This window comes from Macaca mulatta, chromosome 6 (genome assembly GCF_049350105.2).
Source record: "Macaca mulatta isolate MMU2019108-1 chromosome 6, T2T-MMU8v2.0, whole genome shotgun sequence".
Lineage (NCBI taxonomy): Eukaryota > Metazoa > Chordata > Mammalia > Primates > Cercopithecidae > Macaca > Macaca mulatta.
The window spans coordinates 38,942,501-38,962,933 of record NC_133411.1 but is presented as its reverse complement, the minus strand read 5'-3'; the positions used below and the strand labels follow the sequence as shown (position 1 = coordinate 38,962,933).

Sequence of the window (20,433 nt, the reverse complement as noted above, 5' to 3'; positions counted from 1 at the left end):
CCGGGGACCCACCAGGTGCCGGCGCCCGCAGCCTGCTGCTTTTGCCCTGCCGGAGCGTGATGGTCCCGGACCCAGAAGGGGACCAGCCTGCCAGGCACGAGAAACGGTGCGGGGTTACCTGGCAGAGCAGAGCCCCCATCACTTCAGGAGCAGAGCTTGGTTCTGGCACGTGGCGGCGCGTGAAGCAGTTCGCACCGCGGGCAAAGGCCCATGGTTGAGGAGAAACGCGTCGGGCAGATGTAGATGTGTTCTGGGAAAGCGATAGAGAGACAAACTGAGAAGCCGAGGGGTGGAGTCCACACAGACTCTGAGAAACACGTCCTAGTAGACGCTGTGTGCCGAGTCCCCAGAACCTCCCCCGTTTTCCCCCGCCCAGCAAATACCGGGAACTAAAGAGCCGCTCGGACTGGAGCCGGTCCCGGCGGCGCTCAGAGGGAAGAATGCGCCCTCCCTGTCCGGGGGGAAGAGGGGGAGCTCGATCGGGGAGCTGGCGGCGCTCGGCCGAGGGCGGGAACCGCAGCCGGGAGCCTCCTCTGGCTAGGCGGGGAGTTTTCCACTGTGTAGTCTTTTGCCAACTTCGCCACACTTCTAATTGAGGATCTCCACGTCCAATTTAAAAAGCCCTCCGTCGGCCAGGCAGGAAAAAAGGGAAAACCCTCTTAAGACGGAAGGGAAATCTGGTGCCTCTGTGGCTTCCTGCTGGCGGGCACCGCGATTTGGAATGGCGCATTAACCCCGCGCCTCCATGCTCCTGCGGTCTGACAGCCAGCCATTTCGCACGCACCCGGGAGCTGGCACCGGCGAGGGGATGGGGGCGGGGGGACGGCTCGCGTTCCTCAGGTCCTAGCTGCCAAAGTACCTTTCTGGGCTCATTTTGCACGGCCTGGTGCAGTTTTCCTGTGTTTGCGCGTCGCGACCCGGAACCTAGTTTTTCCGGAGTTTGCAAACCAGCCCACGAGGCAAGAGGCGCTGGGTGCTGCAGGTCACTAGGAGTTTCTAGTCCCTACACCCTCTCGAGCCCAACAGCTGTATAGCGAACAAACAGACGCTCAGGGGATGAAAAATGCATTCGTCTCTGCAGAGGTGGGAGGTGGCGGCCGAATTAAAGGCTTCCCCGGGTTGCGTACACCGGGACAGGGGCTGGGGTTCCGGGTAGAGATGAGGACTGGAACCCTGGAATGGAGACGGGGGTGCCTGTGAACTAATGGCTAGGAAAGGCACAGAGGTTTTTGCATTTACCTAGTTTCTACATTTCCCTCCCGCATGGGAAAAAAATAAAAATCGAGTTTTTCCTAAGAATCCGTTTTATGGAGCGGGTCGAGGGGAGAGGATAATCGACTGCATGAATTTCGCAGATTCCACTTGAGGAGTTTCTCTCTAGGTCACTAGTCCCCTGGAGACTGGAACCCTGGGATTAGGAAAGCACTGGATAACACTGTGCCCCAAGATGCCTCGGTTCTTTCCCGTCTCATTGGTTGGAACTCTCCCCCGAATTTACAGCCCCCTTTTCTCACCCACCCTCAGCTGCGTGGCCCTCCTTTGTAGGGGTGTGAGGATTGAGAAGCCAAACAGAGCCCACCTCGGACTGAAAAGAGCTGAACCCCCTACTCTGCGCCATACCACTGTCTAGGCCTTCCAATGCCAGAGCACCTCCAAAGCGTCGGAGACTGGGTACAGTCGTCCAGGCGTGATGGGGGCGCGGGGAACCAGCGACCCCTCTGGGAGGGGAAGGGATTACGGGCAGAATCTCATCTCTCAAAGGTGCAAAAATCCAATCAAGAAAGGGTTTTCGGGTATACTACGGAGGATTAAAACTTTCAAGACTGCAATGCAGTCTTTGCCTAACAGCAATGGTAAAGCATTTATTGAGCTCTTACTACATGTTCCGCTAGCGCTTTTCATGCGTGATTTAATGTTCATAACCTTAAGAGGTGGGACGAATATTTTTAAATCGAATCAGTGCTTCGGGAAGTTAAGTAACTTAACCCAGATATCCCATACTGGCCAAAAGTCTCCAAGTCCCCGCTAACTTCTTGCTCTGGCAACAGAATACCTATTTAGATGGGGAAAATGAGGCGTGGGTGGCAGGCCGGGTGAGTGGTACCCCCGAGCCTATCCTCGAGTAGCCAGAAGCCCGGTCGGGACCCGAGGCAGGGGAGTGCGCTTGATTTTATTCCCAAAGAGAAAGACCGGTCACTGCTTGGGCAGAGGACTGGTTCCGGGGCCTATAGGAGCTACCGGGACAAGAAGGGGAGGTCTCTGGTTGGAGTGGAGGACGCAGGGTGGGAACTACCTGATTGCCCCCCAGGAATGGGGGATTTTGCGCACCAGTAGAGGGCACCGGACAGGAATCGTGGTGGGGGTTAACTGGAGGGACAGCAGCCCTGCTTGAAACTCTGGGTGACCCCTAAGACCGGGTGGTGAAGAAGGGCAACTGCAACCTGAACCAGGAGTGCGAGCTGCTCCTGGGGCGCACTGAGGAGGGAGAAGCGAACTGGGGACTTGCAAGGAGGGCAGGAGTGCCCGGGAAGCCGCTGGCCTGCAGCCGTGCCGGAGGAGGGCGGTGATGAGGTTGGAGAGGGGCGCAGGGACCCGCGGGGAGCCCAGGCTTAACGTGCTATTCTGCGGTTCTCTCCCCCACCTCCCGCCTGCCCGCGCAGGTGCCGCCGCCGGACGGGACTTTAAGATGAAGTTATGGGATGTCGTGGCTGTCTGCCTGGTGCTGCTCCACACCGCGTCCGCCTTCCCGCTGCCCGCCGGTAAGAGGCCTCCCGAGGCGCCCGCCGAAGACCGCTCCCTCGGCCGCCGCCGCGCGCCCTTCGCGCTGAGCAGTGACTGTAAGAACCGTTCCCTCCCCGCGGGGGGGCCGCCGGCGGACCCCCTCGTACCCCCACCCGCTGGCACGTACCCCAAGCCAGCCCGATGACTGTGTGGCCTACCGACCCGTGGGCAAGGGGTGCGGGTGCTGAAGCCCCCAGGGGTGCCTGGCTGCCCACTGTTTCCCACACGCCTTGCCTGAAAGTGACACGCGCTGGTTTGCCCAGCACAGAGGGGATGGAATTTTTATGCTGCTCCTTTAACATTCTGATGAACAAATATGCTCCCCACCAGCACCACCACCTCAGAAACGACACACACAGCTGTCCCCTTTTCTGTTTCCTCATCTATACACACTCCCAGTTTTTCTTTTATTCTAAAGCCCTTTATCTGTGTGACTGTGCCTGGCTGTGCTTAATTCTGAAAACTATTGCACTTTCATCCTAAACCGCGCCTGCAAGGCGAGAGGCCGACTTTTCACAAAAGCAAGCCAGAGGCAGAGAAAACACAGAAGGGCCTCCGTTTCCAGAACAAGCGTCTGGGTAATGTCAAATCTGTTCAGAAGAGTTCCTCTGTTCTGTAAAGTTCCGGTTCTAGAAAGACTTAACCATAAATAGTGCTGGCTGGGACTAGGGACAAAGACTGTAGCTCCCTCCACGTGTGACAATGCTAACTCTTGAGAAAAAAAACCCAGGTTATTCTTATTAGAAAATAAGTCTGTGATTTACCTCTCAAAAGTTAACATGTTTTAGAAGCAAGTCAATTAGAGCGTATCGGCTGTGATGTGATCTCCTTTTCCCTCCCTCCTCAGAAGCTTGTTGCATGAAGTGAGAGATGCTACATTACACGTGATAGAGGCTATTGCAGAGGCATAATGTCAACAAAGGTAGCAATAGAAAATTTCACACAACCCCAAAATAAAGCAGGAATGAGCTGTATGTAACTAGGATACCACCCTGGCTACTCTTCCCTCCCTAACCCCACCCCCAGAATTATCCCTCTAGTTACTTTGCGCTTGAAACTTACTATGGTCATAACCACAGTAGTAGTCCCGCAATAGTCAGCTGTGCGCTGAGTCCGCCAAAGCCAGTGGCCTTGGCTAGGAAACAACCCAGTAAATGCAATATGTTTATTTTATGCTTAATTATAGCAACAAAAGCACCTCTTCCACAAGTCCAAAGAAAGACAGAAAGTGGATTTTTTTTAAAGGCAAATTAAGACTTCAAAAGTAAGTTAGGGAGCATGGTTAATCCTTTGAAACTAAAGTACCTGTTCCAAGAGTGTCTATCAATTAGCTGTATAAACCTACTTTAGAGGCTTTTATTTCCATCACAAATTTAGTGTATATAAATGTTCCTCCAACAGAAACTTAAAAATGCCCCTTAGTGCCAGGTCTTCCAAAACTGGCTATTCATTCACTGAAACAGTCTAGACGAGAGGGACAGGGACATAATGGCAGATAATAGTTCTCTAACCCAGACATTGCCAAGAGAAAAACGACTGTGCCTGATTACAAAGCTGATTAATTCATGGAGGTTTAATTGCCTTATTAGTGCGCTGTTTAACTAGGTTCATTTAATTCTGGCTCGGGCTCCTGGCTCTGCTTTCAACTAACTCTGTGACTTTCGGGCAAGTTACTTTAGAGCTCAATGAGTAGTCTGTAACTATACCATAAAGAGAGGCCTTTCTACTCCACAATGCCAGTGGCTATAAGATCTGCCCCTTGGCCTTTATGCTTGTCCTAAAGTCCTTTGGGAAGTCTCCTAAGAAGAGATTGGAGTCACCTAGGGAACTTTAAAGAATACTGATGCTAGGTCTCACCCCAGAAGATTCTGATTTACTCGGTTTGGGGTGCGGCCCAGGCACCTGAGTTTTTAGGTGTTCCCCAGATGAGTCTAACATGCAAGCAGACTTGAGCCACTACAGCTTGATAATACCCAAGAAAATCTTTGGCTCATATAAGGTACAAATAGTCACAAAGCAAGTGAGTTAGCACAGATTGCGGGGGCGAGGGCATGTTGTGGGGAAGAAGGATTGCTTCCCTTTTCCAAAATTGATACTATGCCATCAGTGAACAAGATTCTCACTATTCTATTTATATTTGAACAGCAGAACACACCCCATTGTGTTTTGTCTATGACAAGACCTAGTCGATCCTAGAGGAAACCTGAAAAAGAAACATTCCCAAAGAGAAACTGAGCTGCATTCTAAGCCAAATTGACTTCTTTCCAGGTATGTTTGATTCAGTAGCAAGCTGTCAGTGCAGGGAAGGCAAAATAATGACAGTATGCAGACTTTGAACACTGAACCAGTGTCAACACGCCCCTGTCACAGTGCTGACATTTATATCCTGCACTGTACATGGTGCAACTGGTTAAGGCTTATGTAGAAAAACATTAAGTCACCACATTTAATTTAAAAATAGAAAGTATCATAAATTCTGATTCCTCTAGTTCCATCCAAATACTTGTAACTTAATGATTGAGCAAAAGAGCTTTCATGCCACATTAACAGTCATCCTGTGCTTTTCACAGGAGGACCAGGATATATAGTTTGCACACTCACCTTTGAGATTGCATGTGTTCTGCTGGTTCCAATGTAAATAAAACATCCAGAATTCTATTCCTAGTATGACCTCAGTGTGAGATAACTGAATAGAATTCATAATTGGCCAATGGGCTTGCCTAGAGGCTGGTTGTAAAGTAAATGGCCCAGGACTGCTTCCTGTAGCAACTTCTAGCCTGTCTAAACTCAAGGACTTGTGATTTGACTTTTGGGCTACCCAAGACTTTTCTCTTTGGCTGTCTTTGTTCGTTTATTTTGCTTTTTGCCAGTCTTTTGCTTTTTGCCAGTTTCCAAAGGGCAATTAGAGCAGGCATGAGGAATCTGCAAGTTGAAACTTGCAAATGTCATAGCATTTTTAAGCTGAAAGGAAACCCCTCTAGTCCTGAAACCTAAAGAGGCAAAGCAACTCGTATATAATGTGCCACAGTTCCATGATCACAGGAGGCAGGTCTGAAGCTGGGAACAGTGTTTCCCCCAAACTACTGAAATGTACTTTATATGGGAAGGGGAGGATACTTTGTATAGGAGGAAGGTCTTGAACTAATGACTTAGACCATGGTGCACAAGGTTGTTTGAATTTATTGAAGGTTAGTTCATCATAGTCATATTCCCTATCTTAACTCTAAATGTATTTAATAAGTAAAAGCATAAAATGCATGTGGTTTTAAAAATTTGCATCTAAATGCACATATACATTCACCAAATAGTTACATGTGTGCCTGTCTATGCCAGGCACTGTCCTAAGTGCTAGGGATACCTTGATACACCTAATAAACAAAAGTCACTGGAGGGAACATACCTTCTAGTAAATGTCCATGTGTGGTGGTTTGAAAAAATTAACGTGAAAGAACCTCAGTCCAGTAAGGTGGGCTGAATTTTTTGTGCGACTGGAGACCAACTAAAATGACATTGAGCATTGTTAAGTTGTAATCACAAGTAATTCCCAGTTTAGTATAATATAATGGGATTATATTCTACCAGTTTGAGAGCAGTTCACAAAATTTCCTATGGGAACAATTTTTTAAATTAAGCTATCAAGTTTTCAGGCTAGCCCACAAAAACCTATGTAAACCACAATATAACTGAACTGTCATTCACAATATTACTGACAGTCTCTGCCCTGGGGGCCATATCCTATAATCTGCAAAAGGAGGGCACAGAACAAATCAGGGAGGTTTCAGCAAGCAAGAGCTCAAGGTAACACATTCAGACCAGACTAGGATTTGGACCCCAGCCTTGCCACTTAACTGAGATATTGAGCTGTTACTTAACGTCCCTTAAGCTTCGGTTTTTTCCCCTGTAAAACAGGCATAATAGTAAACCAGTCTCATGGGCTGATGTGAGGGTATTGCTTTGTAAAGCCTCTGCTCCATAAATAGGGATCATAGTTGTCATTTGCCACCCTCCTACTTACAATGGCCCCTCCTTGGGCACCCAGTGAATTCCCTTCTTCCGCTGCGACATCTGCCAGGATGCTGCTCTAAATAGTGGGATTTCAGCAGCACAACAGAGTACGGGGAGTGAAAGAAATGCAGGCCTTGTGGGCAGGCTATTTTGGGCCCTATTATTGGTTGGCCAGCACGTAGGCAGGCCAGGCTTGCCTGGGATTCTGCCCCTGGGTCAGCTGCCCCTGACTCTTCCCAGGTTTCACAGCTCCGTCGCTTCCCCAGTTTCCAAGCCCACATATTTCCAGTGGAATTTTTCTCACCAAACTCCCATGGTTGTGTTAGGGAGACCTCTTCCCTCATGGGAAGGAGGGAGGCAAGGCAGGGTAGGATCTTTCTATGTAAGTGATAAGAGGGTTGTGAGTTGGAGGCTACCTGTATAGAGATGGAGCGTATCTTTGTAAATGATCCCAGCTGGATATTTAATTTAAGATGTTTCATACCCTAGCAAAAAAACTTAGTAAACTGTGAGACCACCTCTACAGATCTAAGCAAGCTTCTAGTGCAACAAACTGGGTAAATGTTAAGCTTTCGAACCTAATGCTATGAAATATAGAATTTAGAATAAACAAGCACCATGTATCTATTATGTCTTATTGCTTAGGTACTGTATGACTGGACAATACTTTAACAAAGTAACTACCTAAGCTGGAAAGGCGCTCTGCCACTTGGGAAGGGTCTCTTGGAATCAAAAAATTGCACATCAGACTCTTGTAGGAGGCACTGATTCTTTACTTGAGATCTGAGACCAACATTCTCATTCTGGTCCCAGTCTGGAAACCTATTTCAAACTGTTGCTGTTTAGAGACATCTATTTAAGGCTTAAATTGATTTCGCCAGTCTTAGGATCTTAGGCTGACCCAGGGCGTAAGCAATGTACTCAACAGGTTCTTCTTCAACAGATATAAAAATTAAAGCTCCCTGATATTTTCCCCTGCTAACATCTCTTTGTTCTTTGTTTATTTAGCACTCGTGACCCATAGCACCTTCGTTTGATTAAAATACTTGTTTTTTAGTTAATCACTTGAGCTCAGTCAGGAAACAAATACTAAATATCTTTCATGTGCTGGGTGCCATGCAGTCTCAAAAAGGCTAAATTTGTAAATAAAGTTGCTGGTGATCTAGTTGTAAACTATTGCTAGGTGGATGGGCAGATGGCTGGATGGGTGAATAGAATGTCAGTCAGATAGATATGTCTATTGTGTAGGGTTTAGGTGAGCTGTACGCATGCGTGGTAAAAATTCCTAGCAGTGAGCTCACTGGGATTTGGGGATCATAGCAGGGATGACTTCAGGGAAGAGGGAGGATTTGACCTGGTACTTGAAAGATGGGTGTTGGGAAAGGAAGGGAAAAGGAAAGGGGGACCTTCCATACTAGAGAGTAGCATGGGAAAATTTGTGACCATGATGTGGGGTAGGGACAGTGGAACAAGGAGGAGAACAGACCAGTCTCCAAGTTCTAGAAAGAGGTACTAAGAAGTGGTGGGAAATTGAAGATGTCTTGATAGGTGATCGCAGATCGTGTGACGCTATAAAATTCAGGAAAAGGTATTTGCTCTGTTTTTGATAGCAGTGAGGCACCCATGGGGCAGGCAGGTGACTGCAGAGGGGGGTATTGCTTCAAAGCTGTCTTGCAGCAGAAGTTACCTAAATACCCAGACTGCTTTTGAGTGGGGCCTATGCCATAAGCATGTCTTTCATTTTGAGGTATTGTGCTCTTATTTTTTAAAATGTTCTAGACATAGGCACAATTGAATCAAACTACTAGCCCCAAGTAAGTGAATAGCTGCAAATAAACACTTAATATAAAAATTAATGACCTAGCACCTTTCAACTATCCACATGATGAACATGAACACAGTTCTTGTCCTGAAATCAAGTAAGTCTGAGCTCTACAGTACAAGAGGAGATATTATTATCCCCATTGTACAGGTGAAGAAAGGAGACCTAGAGCGTTGTTCTAGGTTACAAACCTAGTAAGTGGTGAAACCAGAATTTAAACCTCAGCGTTTTGGTCCAAAAGCCAATATTTATTGACTTTACACAGACTGTGTGTGCATATTAGTGGATTAAGAAAATACAGACATTTGGCTTGCTTAAAAATGCACTCACTAACCCTGAAACACAGATTTTCAGGAAAATTAAGCAAGCAAAGAGAAAGGAAAAGCAGAGACTATCAAATTTCCTTTAGGCCCTTTTAAAATTTCCATTTGGGCTGTGGTAGGCTTAAGCCTATATTACTAATGACTACTTCAAAGTCCAGATCAGGATGTTTTAAGAAGAGAAACATGAATTTAACTAAGTATTCCTATAATATTGATGCCTTTTGCAATGAGAGAAGGCTCCCTAAATCTTTGCAACAAATGCTTGGTAGGCAGACAGCATTCGGGAAGCCTTGGGGGAGACTCTAGTTCTTAGATCACTCCCATTCTGCCCAGCGAGGGGATGGCATCCACATGGGAACCTAGCGTGACCGCACAAGTGCCAGAGCGACGGGCCTCAGTGGGAACAGGAGTATGCGTAAGTAGACTTAGGTCCCCACTGGGAAACAACTGGTTAGCTCAGTAGAGGCAAAACCCACTTTTGCATAACTTTAATAACATAATTGAAGCAGAAAAGCATGGTTTTAAAACAATATGTTTTTGCCTGAAATTTTTTTGCCTGCAAACCTGCAAATAAGAATGTTGAAAAACGATTACCTACTTTGAAGCTTTCTAAAATTTTTCATCATAGGTTTAAATAGTTACACTAGATGTCATTTCTAGCCCTTTCAGGAACTGAATATATGCTTTAAATATTCTTTTGGCAAAACTTTGCACCTGTATATGTAGCTTATTCAGTTCATGGAAAACGATCAAACTAATCAGCCCAAATCAATTGGCTTTTTGGTCAGGAAAGGTCTGACTTCATTTTCAATTCAAATGTACATGTTAACATACACCCCATGACAACTGTCACACTTCTGGATCCCAATTGTAAGGTAAAGAGATGGATAGGTGAACAGTCAGACAAGCAGAGAAAGCACTGAGGCTTCCCAAGGGGCCTGACCAGGAGGAAATATGGAGCAGCTTGCTTCAGGATTTCTTGGTTTATTCACAAAGTTATCTCCCTTTGGAAGTGGTTGTAGTACAATGAACACCCACACATCCTTCAATAAGATTAACCTCTTTTTTAGCATTTTGCCTCGTTTTTTTCTGAACCATTTGAGAATTTGTTGCAAACATCAGAATGTTAAATATTTCAGTATGTACCTTCTAAGAACAAGGACAATATCTTAGATAGCCACAATTCAGTTATCAGTCTCAGGAAATTTAATATGGATATAATACTGTTATCCAATAGATAGTCCGTGTTCATATGTCCCCACTTGTAGCAATTATGTCCTTTATGTTTTGTTTAAAAAAAAAAAAAAAAACCCAGGACCATAAATTGCATTTGACTGTCTGGTATCTTTATACTTCTTTAATCTAAAATGATTCACGAGTCTTTTTTTCTACATGACATTGACATTTATGAAAACTCTGGGCTCTTTTGCCAGCTGTTTCCCAGACTGCCCTTCAGTTTGGATCTGTCTGATTATTTCCGCATGATTAGGTAAACATCCTTGGAATATCATATTCATGGTGCTGCGTCCTCACATCAGGAGGCACCCAATATCAGTTTGTCCCAAGGAGCCATTCATGCATGAATGCCTTTGTATGGCACCTGAAGGTGTTTATCCCCGGGACAGGCCCCACAATAGAATGGCGAGATGGGTGAGAAGCACACGATCTCTCAGTAAGGACAAAGGGGGATTGGAAAAGGGGACATGGGCAAGGAGAACCACAGCAGGAACATCCGCAGGCAGACCAGACGTTTTAGGACACAGCGCGTGTGGAAATTGAGGAAATGGACACGGATTCCCTTTCAACCACCCATAGGCACTGCAGACAGTCTTCATGTGCCCCCAGAGGGCCAAGTGCCTCAGTTTGAAGACACTGCTCTAAGCCATAGTGGACACAAAGATATCCCTCATGGGCTCCGGGGTCCGCTGACATTTGCGTGTTTAGTTGTCAGGCATTTTGAGGAGCACAGAAGAGCTTGCACAGCCTCCCAAGACAGGCCTGTGGCTTCTGCCCACAACCCACCATGCCAGGGGCTTCAGGCCCTGCACAGAGGTCTCTCCTCTGTAGAATGTGCTAGACTAAGTAGGGACCAGTGTCTGGATCCCCTGTTGGGCAATCTTGCTTTGTCTAGAGACCGCAGAGTTGGCTTTGCGCTGCTGCCTTCTGTGCAAATATTGCTGAAGGAAGGCCCCAGATGCAGCAACCATATTGGCCTACATGAGGCACCATTTGTGAAATACTTTCTGTGGACCAGGAACTGAGCTGAAATCTTTTCTTATGTTATCATATTAATTTTGACCTGAAGGTAAAGTTGTGACTAGCCCCATTTGAAAGACGGGGAAATTGAGACTTACAGGGTTAGCAACTTAGCCAGGGTCTGGACACAGGGCAGCCTGAGTCCAGCACTCACACTTGTCACCACTGCACAAGATCACTTCCTGACACCCAGATGTCACTCTTCTGACTGCATCAAAAAGTCATCAAGGAAAAAAAATCAGGGAATGGGTTTGGCAATAAAGTTGTTTTAGAATGATAACCATATCTCATTACCTGAAGAGTCTTTGAGATTCCCGTAAATTCACTTGCTGGGGGTAGAAATTCCCTCCTTGTATCTGACCACAGGAATCTACCAAACAAATTCAAATGATAAAGAAGATTTCTTTCATCTTCTCTTAGTCCCTCCTTCTTGTTCAAATCACTGAGACCCTTACAGGCCTTTTACCCACTGCTCAGTGGGTCCCCTGGGAAGAGCTGAGGGACGCTGAGGGCAGATTCCTGCAGGGTCCTGCAGCCTGTCAGGCTGGGGGCAGGGCTTCGCTCAAAGAAGAAAGGAGAGACTCCACCACCCCCACAACCCCCTGCCTCTGAGAACACCACAGGCATGATTTGCCCTAGTGGCTTTTTGTGCACTTAATTTTACTGGGTAACTTTCTCACCCTTCCCCATTAAGTTTTTTATAAGGGCAGTAGCAGAGCTCCTGGTGTGTGCTCATTAGCTTGGGGTGTTTATTACTGACTCTGAAGTGCTTTTAGCTCACACCAGGTGTTCACGGATTAGCTAACAAATGAACACCCTGTTGGGTGTTCTCCTGACTTAAAAGCTGAAGAACGGACACTTTCCACCCAGGGCCACCATGCGTATTACTGTAAAATTATTAGCATAACTATAATAAAAGCATGGACCACATACATAGAAACCAGAGCAAGGTGATCAGAACCTGAGTAACAAAGGAATTTACTGTCTGTCTCTCCCTGAGTGGGGTTTTCTGGCTGTTTATATTCATGGAGTAATTTTCAGTCCATTTGTTACAAATTTTCTTAGTTGAGTTGTAGGATAACAGTTTAGGATATAGTACAAGTAGTATGTGCAGTGTCATTCAAAGCGGGTGGAGATGGTAAATAAGACGACATTTTGATGGGCAAAGTGGCTTTTCAAAGTACAGCTCCTTTTTCTGTATTCTAAGGTGTTTTGCATTCTGGTTGGTCTTTTTCTTCTGCCTTGAGAGAATCCAGAAATGCTTTCTTAAAACAACAAAACACTGGTGTTTTTACAACGCAAATACTTTTCAAATAAACTGATGTCATGCCTTTCCGTCAACAAACCACTGGTCCTGAAGAGAATGCACTGGTAGCTCTGGAAATGGTCACAATGACTTAGTAACTTGCCTCAGCTGGTAATTGTTTTCAGGAAAATAGATGCTGTGGACACTCCTGAAAGTTAACCCAACAGCAGCCTATGATCAGGACGGTCTATCAAACACTAGATGAATTCCGTGTCCAAAATAGGAAAGCACGGAAGGTCATTACATAATGTAAGATGCATCAGCATTCAGTGCTTACTGATCTATGGGCCTTTTTAAAAAAGTAGTTCAAATAAGTGGCAAAGACATCACTTTGAAATAGGAGCAGATGACAAAACTTTACAGAAGTTTTTCAGAGAACTGGAACATTCTCATGAACTCACAGTTAGAGTCCATTCTCATGGGCTGCACATTTTAGAGGTTCCTGAAGGTCAAATAAGAACAAGAGTTGACAGCCCATAGGTCAGCTTCAAGGACAAGCTGACTGGCTCTCCTGATCTATTTTGTGCCACTTGCAGTGGGCAATTCTAGCCTTGGAGTCATAAGCCGGGCATGACCTAAGCATACTTGAAGCGGCAAAAACAGAAATGAATAAAACTGGGGTTCGAAGAAAATGGTTATTTGAGTGTTTGACTTTTGGGTGATGGGGACGGAAGGAGTTGTAGCGTGTGGCTGTAGTGTGTCCTCTCAGGGGTCAGGGGGCCCATCTGTATTTTTACAGATGGAAACTGACGTTTAAGAATGCCTCGCAGTAGAATCTGGATGCTTTCAGATGCAGATACAGGGTCCTTTCTACACATCTTCTACCTCTCTTAAATAGGGCACAGGAAGATGACTTGATGATTTAAGAGAAGATTGATGACGATCATTTCAAATGTAGCCGAGACATTGAGCCAAGAGGTAGAAGAGGTCGAGCACTGCAGAGTTCTGAAATACCACCTGTGGGGGTTCCTGGGGCCCCGAGGGTACTGGCTGAGCTGAACGCTGCTGGAGTGTCAGCCAGAGGTGGTCTTCTCCCTGGCAGAGGTGACTGAAAAACCCGTGTCTGGCCGCGTGTTCCAGCCAAGACTTAGACTCTCCACACTTTAGCACTGTGGAGCTGGAAAGGGCCCCAGAGAGCATTGAGTTGACCTCAGAAGGGTTAAGCGACTCTTCCAAGGTCACACGGCTGGTCAGGGACTGACCCGGGACTGGAATCCGGGCCTCTGTTCTCTCCAGCTCTGCAGCAAGAGCCTGGTCATTTGGTGCCAGCGTGAGTTGGAGGAGCTTCCGGAGATGGGGCCTCTCTGTCTGGATCTGCTGCCTTGCTGGCTGCGGCTTTTCCGGTTTTAACTGGGAAATCGCCAGAGCTGCCTTAGCGTGATATGCAAGAACCAGGACATGGGAGAGATGCCCCTGAGTGGCATGGCTTTTCCTTTTTTGGAGACAATTTACTGTATTCTGTGGCCCATGGCAGCCTAACGTTAGGATCTACTTAGCGTTCATACTGAATTTTTCAACAGAAAGTGTGTTTCTCACCTCCTGTGCTGACTTTGGTAAATGTGTACAGGTGAAACCAGCGTGTCTTGCTCTTGTCTCAGAGGAAATTCCCATCTGCCACAAGACTTGAAGTGCTCAGTGATAGTAGAGTTTTTACTTTAAAATGAAAAGATAATAAGTTTGAACTTTGAAACTGAACCACCAAGTCCACATTTGTTAGTCCTGTGGCCTTCGCCAAATATTTGTCTTCTCTGAGCCTCAGCTTCCCGAGCTGTAAAGTGGAGATAGTATTCAATTTAGCCTTGAAGGGAGGTTGTCAGGTTTAAAGTTAATGTTGTGTGAAAGTAGGCAGTATTCCACCTTTATATTGGTAATGTTTTTTAAGTGCTTCAAGGAAGCCCTTATCTAAGTTATAGCCTGATGAAATTTTGTAATGCAAGAAGTTTTAAGGTTAAACTCAGCCATGTAATTCTTGTAATGATATTCCAATATTAGTGAAAGAAAATCATGTTTGTATCATATAGAAAGAGAAAAATAACTTATTCCAAAACAATGACATTTGTTGGGACTCTTCTTGAGAAGTTATATCAATTTTCAGTTGATCTTTTCTTTTCATATATGTATGTGTGTGTCTCTGTGTGTAGATATATATGTATGCATGCATGTGTATGCGTATGTGTTTATAGAGAGAGATCTCTATATTTTTCAGACGCTTGGCCTGTAGAGCAATTTGCATCTTACCTGCAATATAGGTAGGCAAAGAATACCAGATTCAACGTCTCCCACCATTAGGGGGTTTTCCATTTTCCTCCTGTCTGAAGACAGCCTTTCATAGGAAGCTCTACATGTCAGGATGGCTGGCACTGCACCTCGACAGCCACAGGTGCAGCATCCTATGGCATCATCCTCAGCTTCCTGCCCCATCCCAAAACTGGGCCCTACCATCTGGCACTGGTTCCTGATGTATCTCTCACTTGTGTGGCCTTGGCTCAGGCAGCAGCTCACCCCTATGAGCCTCTTTAGCCCTCACCCTTCCAGGCACAGAAGCTGGACACTTTATAGTGAAGTGGCAAAGCTGTTCTCCCCACAGCAAGAAACCCCTGAGCCTTCTCTCTGGGGCCCCTGCATCAGCCAAGCCCGGCTCCTGCAGATCTCAAGCCTGGCCTTGGAAGACCTCTCCTCCTGGACAGGACCACTGTGGGTACTGAGGTCAAGCCCCCTCTCTCCTGGGTCCCTCTGAGCCTCAAAGACCTTCCCTCCACCCTCTGGATAAGGAGTTGTGTTCTCACCACTTTGTCCCTCATAGACAACTTTGTGCCACCTCCCTCTCCGGCCCACAGGTTGGGGACTTAGGATGACTTAGAATGAAAGTCAGCTTAGACTCCCTGCCTGGCCAAGCTGAGGAGGGGACAACCAGCTACAAGTATTAAAATGACCCTTTGATTAAAATATGGTTAACCTGTACTGGTTTTAGACAAATATGGCATTTTAGGAAAAGACTTTGTCCACTATTGCCAGCTTAACCAATGTAATGTTTTAGATTATGTAATTTTGAGTTCAGCTATTACAGGGAGGACTTGGAGCCCTCAGCCTTGTTCCTATTAAAACTCAGTTGACTTTACAAAATAGTCACTATCTCAGTCCTTTGTTCCTGAGGTGGCATTACTATTTTTTCCCCCACAATCGAGGGCAGCAAAGTCCTTGCCATGAACTGTTTGTTCCCAGAGTGGTGCCCCAGTACAAGGTTTCATTTGTTTAAGTAACACTATTTATGCAAAGAACACATCAAAATTAAAATATTTTCAATAGAATAATACCAAAATATTTGGTTGCACTCTGAAGGATAGCTTAAATGCATTTGAGCATTTTGGATTTCCAAAAACTTTGTCTTTTAGATGGACATGTTTTCCAAGATATATCCTCCAAGCAGGTCTGGGAAATGAGCAAAGATATGACCTATTGTTTTTTTAATGATGCTCCTCTTTTGTGGTTTGCAAGTATCTCACAATTAAAGTTAATAAATGAGGGTCATTTGCGTATCTGACATTCTGCCAAGGCTTTTATAGGATGAAGACAGAGATGCACCAGTAAGTCTTAATTTAGGGAATGAATCCAAACTCAGACTCCTCTTCTTTTCCCTCAGCTCAGTGAATTCGTGGAAAATAGAGGCAGCTGTGGGCATCTCAGCTTATCACCAGGAGTTTCTTGTCTGGGCTGGGTGAGAGGCCTCTGCAGAAGAGTTGAGGACAGGCTCAGTGAGGCTGCCCAGCACCCTCTGCAGAGGAGTATGGCTCCTAATGTCCCCAAGTGCCTTGCATCAATAAATTGAGGCTGGCTCTAAGAATGAACTCATTTAGTCGGAACAGGCAGGCCTATTTGCCCTGTGGTTTGAAAAATACAATGTTGCCCTTTCCTGGCTTCCAGAATTCATATCCATGTAAATTTTTCAGCATAAATATTTGTTGTTTGTTCTATTTTTCATGAATATGAAGGAAAACCAAACTTCAGCTTAATAAGAGTTGCCTATGGCCTGAACTTGGGGCTTAAATAATATTTCCACATTAGCAATAAAGTGTGAAGGAGACTTTCCATCAAAGGAAGGAGTTTTCATTAGCCACACGCCAGGAAGCCTTTTGTTTAAAAAAATAAATTATAGACTTTATTTTTTAGAGCAGTTTTAGGTTCACAGCAAAATTGAAAGGAAGGCGGAGAGTTCCCATATACTCCCTACCCCTACACATGCATAGCCTCCTCCATTGTCAACATCTCCCACCAGAATGGTACATTTATTATAACTGATGAACCTACATTGACACATCAATATCTCTCAAAGTCCATAGTTGACATTGTGGTTCACTCTTGGTGCTGTACATACCACGGGTTTGGACAAATTTGCTATGACGTGTATTCACTCTTTACCTGAAATTCAAATCAGGCTTTCTGTATTTTACCTGGCAAACAAAGCCTGTGACAAAGCCATGCAGTCAAAATATCTTAAAAAAGGAGGAAAAATGTTTTTCAAGATCTTCCAAGTATTGAGGGCTAAGAAAAAACACTATAAGCGCTGCTTCAAATCCTTATTACTATAACTCTAGTAATACAAATTATGTAACATATAGATTAATGAGTCTCTAAACCAGCATAATTTTAACTTCTGTGACTCTAATGTTTTCCCATTAGCTTATATTAAAATTTTAGTAATGTTTTACCCTCATTTCTGATTAATCTTCAGTTAATTGTTAATTGAACTTAACTTTCTATATGCCCAGGTTCCTAAATTAATGTTAATGACCTATTTAGAATTCTTGAAAAGAGCCTATAATGTGAGTCCTTTTGTAAAACAGAGTCTCTTTTTTTTAAATTTGAAGACTCTTCTGTATTTTGATTAGTCACTCCTAATATATCTGTTTTATAAGTTCCAATTTATATAGAAGCATGTTTTTTTTTAAACTGGGCACATCTGTATTTATTTCCTCTTTACTAGCTTATTGTTGAAAGAAATCACCAATAGCTAAAACAGCTCATTTTTTTTTTTTTTTTAAAAAGTCAATTGTTTCTGTCAAAGTGATTTAAAGTTGTTGTTTTGTTTTGTTTTCTTTTGAAAGAACACTTCCTAAAGGAAGTTCAGTGAGAAAGCAGTACAAAGGAAAGGACAAATTAAGAGCACTCTTGGCCGGGCACAGTGGCTCACACCTGTAATCCCAGCACTTTGGGAGGCTGAGGCGGATGAATCACTTGAGGTCAGGAGTTCAAGACCAGCCTGGCCAACATGGTGAAATCCCATTTCTACTAAACATACAAAAATTAGCCAGGTGTGGTGGTGGGCACCTGTAATTGCAGCTACGTGGGAGGCCAAGGCAGGAGAATCGCTTGAACCTAGGAATTGGAGGTTGCAGTGAGCCGAGACCATGCCATTGCACTCCAGCCTGGGCAACAAGAGCAAAACTCTGTCTTGAAAGAAAGAAAGAGAGAAAGAGAGAGAGAAAAGAAAGAGGGAAAGAGAGAGAGAAAAGAAAGAGGGAAAGAGGGAAAGAGAGAAAGAGAGAAAGAAAAGAGCGCTCTCCCGGGCCCCCTTAAAAAAGCATTACTCAGGGAGCAGAGAGCTTTGGGAGACCCAGGGGAGGTGGGCGCTGAGAATTAATGCTGCTGCGAAGCTGCAGAAAGCTGCGGAGGAAAGGCAGTTTGGAGCTCTCTGGTGGGCAATGACTGTGCCACTCATGGCAGAGTGGCTTTCCTGAGTAATGTGGGCTTATTTTGGAGCATTTCATTTCATAATGATGCAGTTTTCAGCTGAAGTCCCAGTGTCCCCTTGAAAAATTAAGAACTCTCTTTTAACAAAAAACTAGCCGGGCGAGGTGGCGGGCGCCTGTAGTCCCAGCTACTCGGGAGGCTGAGGCAGGAGAATGGCGTGAACCCGGGAGGCGGAGCTTGCAGTGAGCTGAGATCCGGCCACTGCACCCCAGCCTGGGCGACAGAGCGAGACTCCGTCTCAAAAAAATAAAATAAAATAAAAGAACTCTCTTTCCCCCTAGTAAAATGACCCGACTCATTCAGCCAGCAGTTACCATAGGCCTCCACAGCCTACTCAAGCACTGGAGATCCATCAGTGAATAAGCAGGACAGAGTTCCTCCCTCTTGGAGTTGACATTCTTTTAGAGAAGACAGACTATAAATAACAACCCTAAGAAATCAGTTAGATGGTGTGTTAGAATGTATCTAGAATTATGGTGGAGGGGGAGGCACAGGGCAGGGGTATCTGGATTAGGGGTTGGGGAGGAATCTTGTTTTAAACAGGGAGGTCAGGTGGGACTCATGGACAGTGACATTTGAGCAAAGACTTGAAGGAGATGTGGGAGTGGCCACAGGGTGGGAGACATGTAATCTGATATTCTTTGCCTACGTATATTGCAGGTAAAATACAAATTGCTCTATAGGCCAAGGGACCAGGTGGAGAGGGGACAGCCAGCACAAAGGCCCTGAGTTCCTGACTATTTGAGCTGTAGTTCTCAAGGGATGGTGTTGCCCCTAGGGGACATTTGCAATATCCAGTCATGACCTTGATCTGTCATGACTAGGATGGGGGATGCTACAGGCCTTGTTTTAGTCCATTTTCTTACTGCTATGAAGAAATACCTGAGACTGGGTAATTTATAAAGGAAAGAGATTTAATGGACTTACAGTTCCACAAGGCTGGGGAGGCCTCACAGTCATGGCAGAAGGCAAAGGAGGAGCAAAGTCACATTTTGACATGGCGGCAGGCAAGAAAGCATGGGCAGGCAGGGGAACTGCACTTCATAAGACCATCAAATCTCATGAGACTTATTGACTAGTACCAGAATAGCACAGGAAAAACCTGCCCCCACGATTCAATTACCTCCCACCAGGCCCCCTCCCATGACATGTGGGGATTATGGGAGCTAAAATTCAAGATGAGATTTGGCTGGGGACACAACCAAACCATATCAGGCCTCTGCTGGGTGGAGGCCAGGGATGCTGCCAAACATCGTACAGTGCACAGGACAGTCTCCCACAGTGAAGATGACCCAGCCCAAAAGGCCAGTGGTGCTGACACTGAGCCCCGTGTTTGGGGAATGGTAAGGAAGCCAGGGTAGCTAGATGGGAGGGAGGAAGAGGAGAAACAGGAAAGGAGGTCAGAGTTACGTAGTAAAGGCTGGAGGAGAGGGGCAGCCAGGTCAGGTAGGGCCTTTAGAGCCAGTGTGGATTTGGGCTTTTTCTCCAAGAGTAATGGAGAGCCACTGGAAGGTTTTGAGCAGAGGGGGTTATGTTCTGCGTTTACAGTATCTCTCTGGGGGCTGGGTAGACAATAGATCGCAGGTGGGTAAGGGTAGAATGAGGGAGCCCAGTTCAGGGGCCACTGCAGTTATCCAGGCAAGAGGTGACAGGACTTCAGCCAGTGTGGAAACAGCTCTGTGACTTCTGTGCAGCCGATCCAGCCAATGCCAAATTTCAGAGTGCAACCGGGCATTCTATGGCTTCCAGTCACCAGTCTCTTCATTGTCATATATCGTATGTTTTACATATTACACACACACACACACACACACACACTACACACATACGTGGTTAAGTTGCCTTTGCTAGATTTTGTTCTATAGGAAGGGATACCTGATATTTTAACAATTAAATAGGTTAGGTTTATGACAAAACAATTTGACATGGGTTAGACATAATGTAATCTTTCTATGCTTTAACACAATCTTGGCAAAAAACATTTACTCTTGCTGACAGCTCTTCTGTGGTATATTTCTTTAAGCCACTTATAATCCTAAACATAATAAATGACCTGAAAAATGAGGTGAGGGAGACGTAAAAGGCCTAATACCTAAGAAATAGGTGTTTGAATTGTATTTCCCCTGTTTAGAAATTTATTACATTGTTCCATTAGTTACTTTTCTCTTCTTACTTGATCCGCCAAAGCAAAC

General features: G+C 45.3%; 1 protein-coding gene across 2 annotated transcripts in view; it reads left to right on the top strand.

Moving 5' to 3' along the window:
* The window catches only part of GDNF (glial cell derived neurotrophic factor), a 28,092-nt gene that overhangs the window by 3,123 nt on the left and 4,536 nt on the right, over window positions 1-20,433 (top strand). The window contains exon 2 of one of the 2 annotated variants that reach the window (XM_015139905.3): window positions 2,661-2,759. In XM_015139905.3, the coding sequence (XP_014995391.1) occupies window positions 2,687-2,759 (73 nt within the window). In that variant the 5' untranslated portion in view covers window positions 2,661-2,686. Of the gene's footprint in view, window positions 1-2,660; window positions 2,838-20,433 lie in introns of both variants that reach the window. The other variant, XM_001094714.5, reaches the window with a different exon arrangement.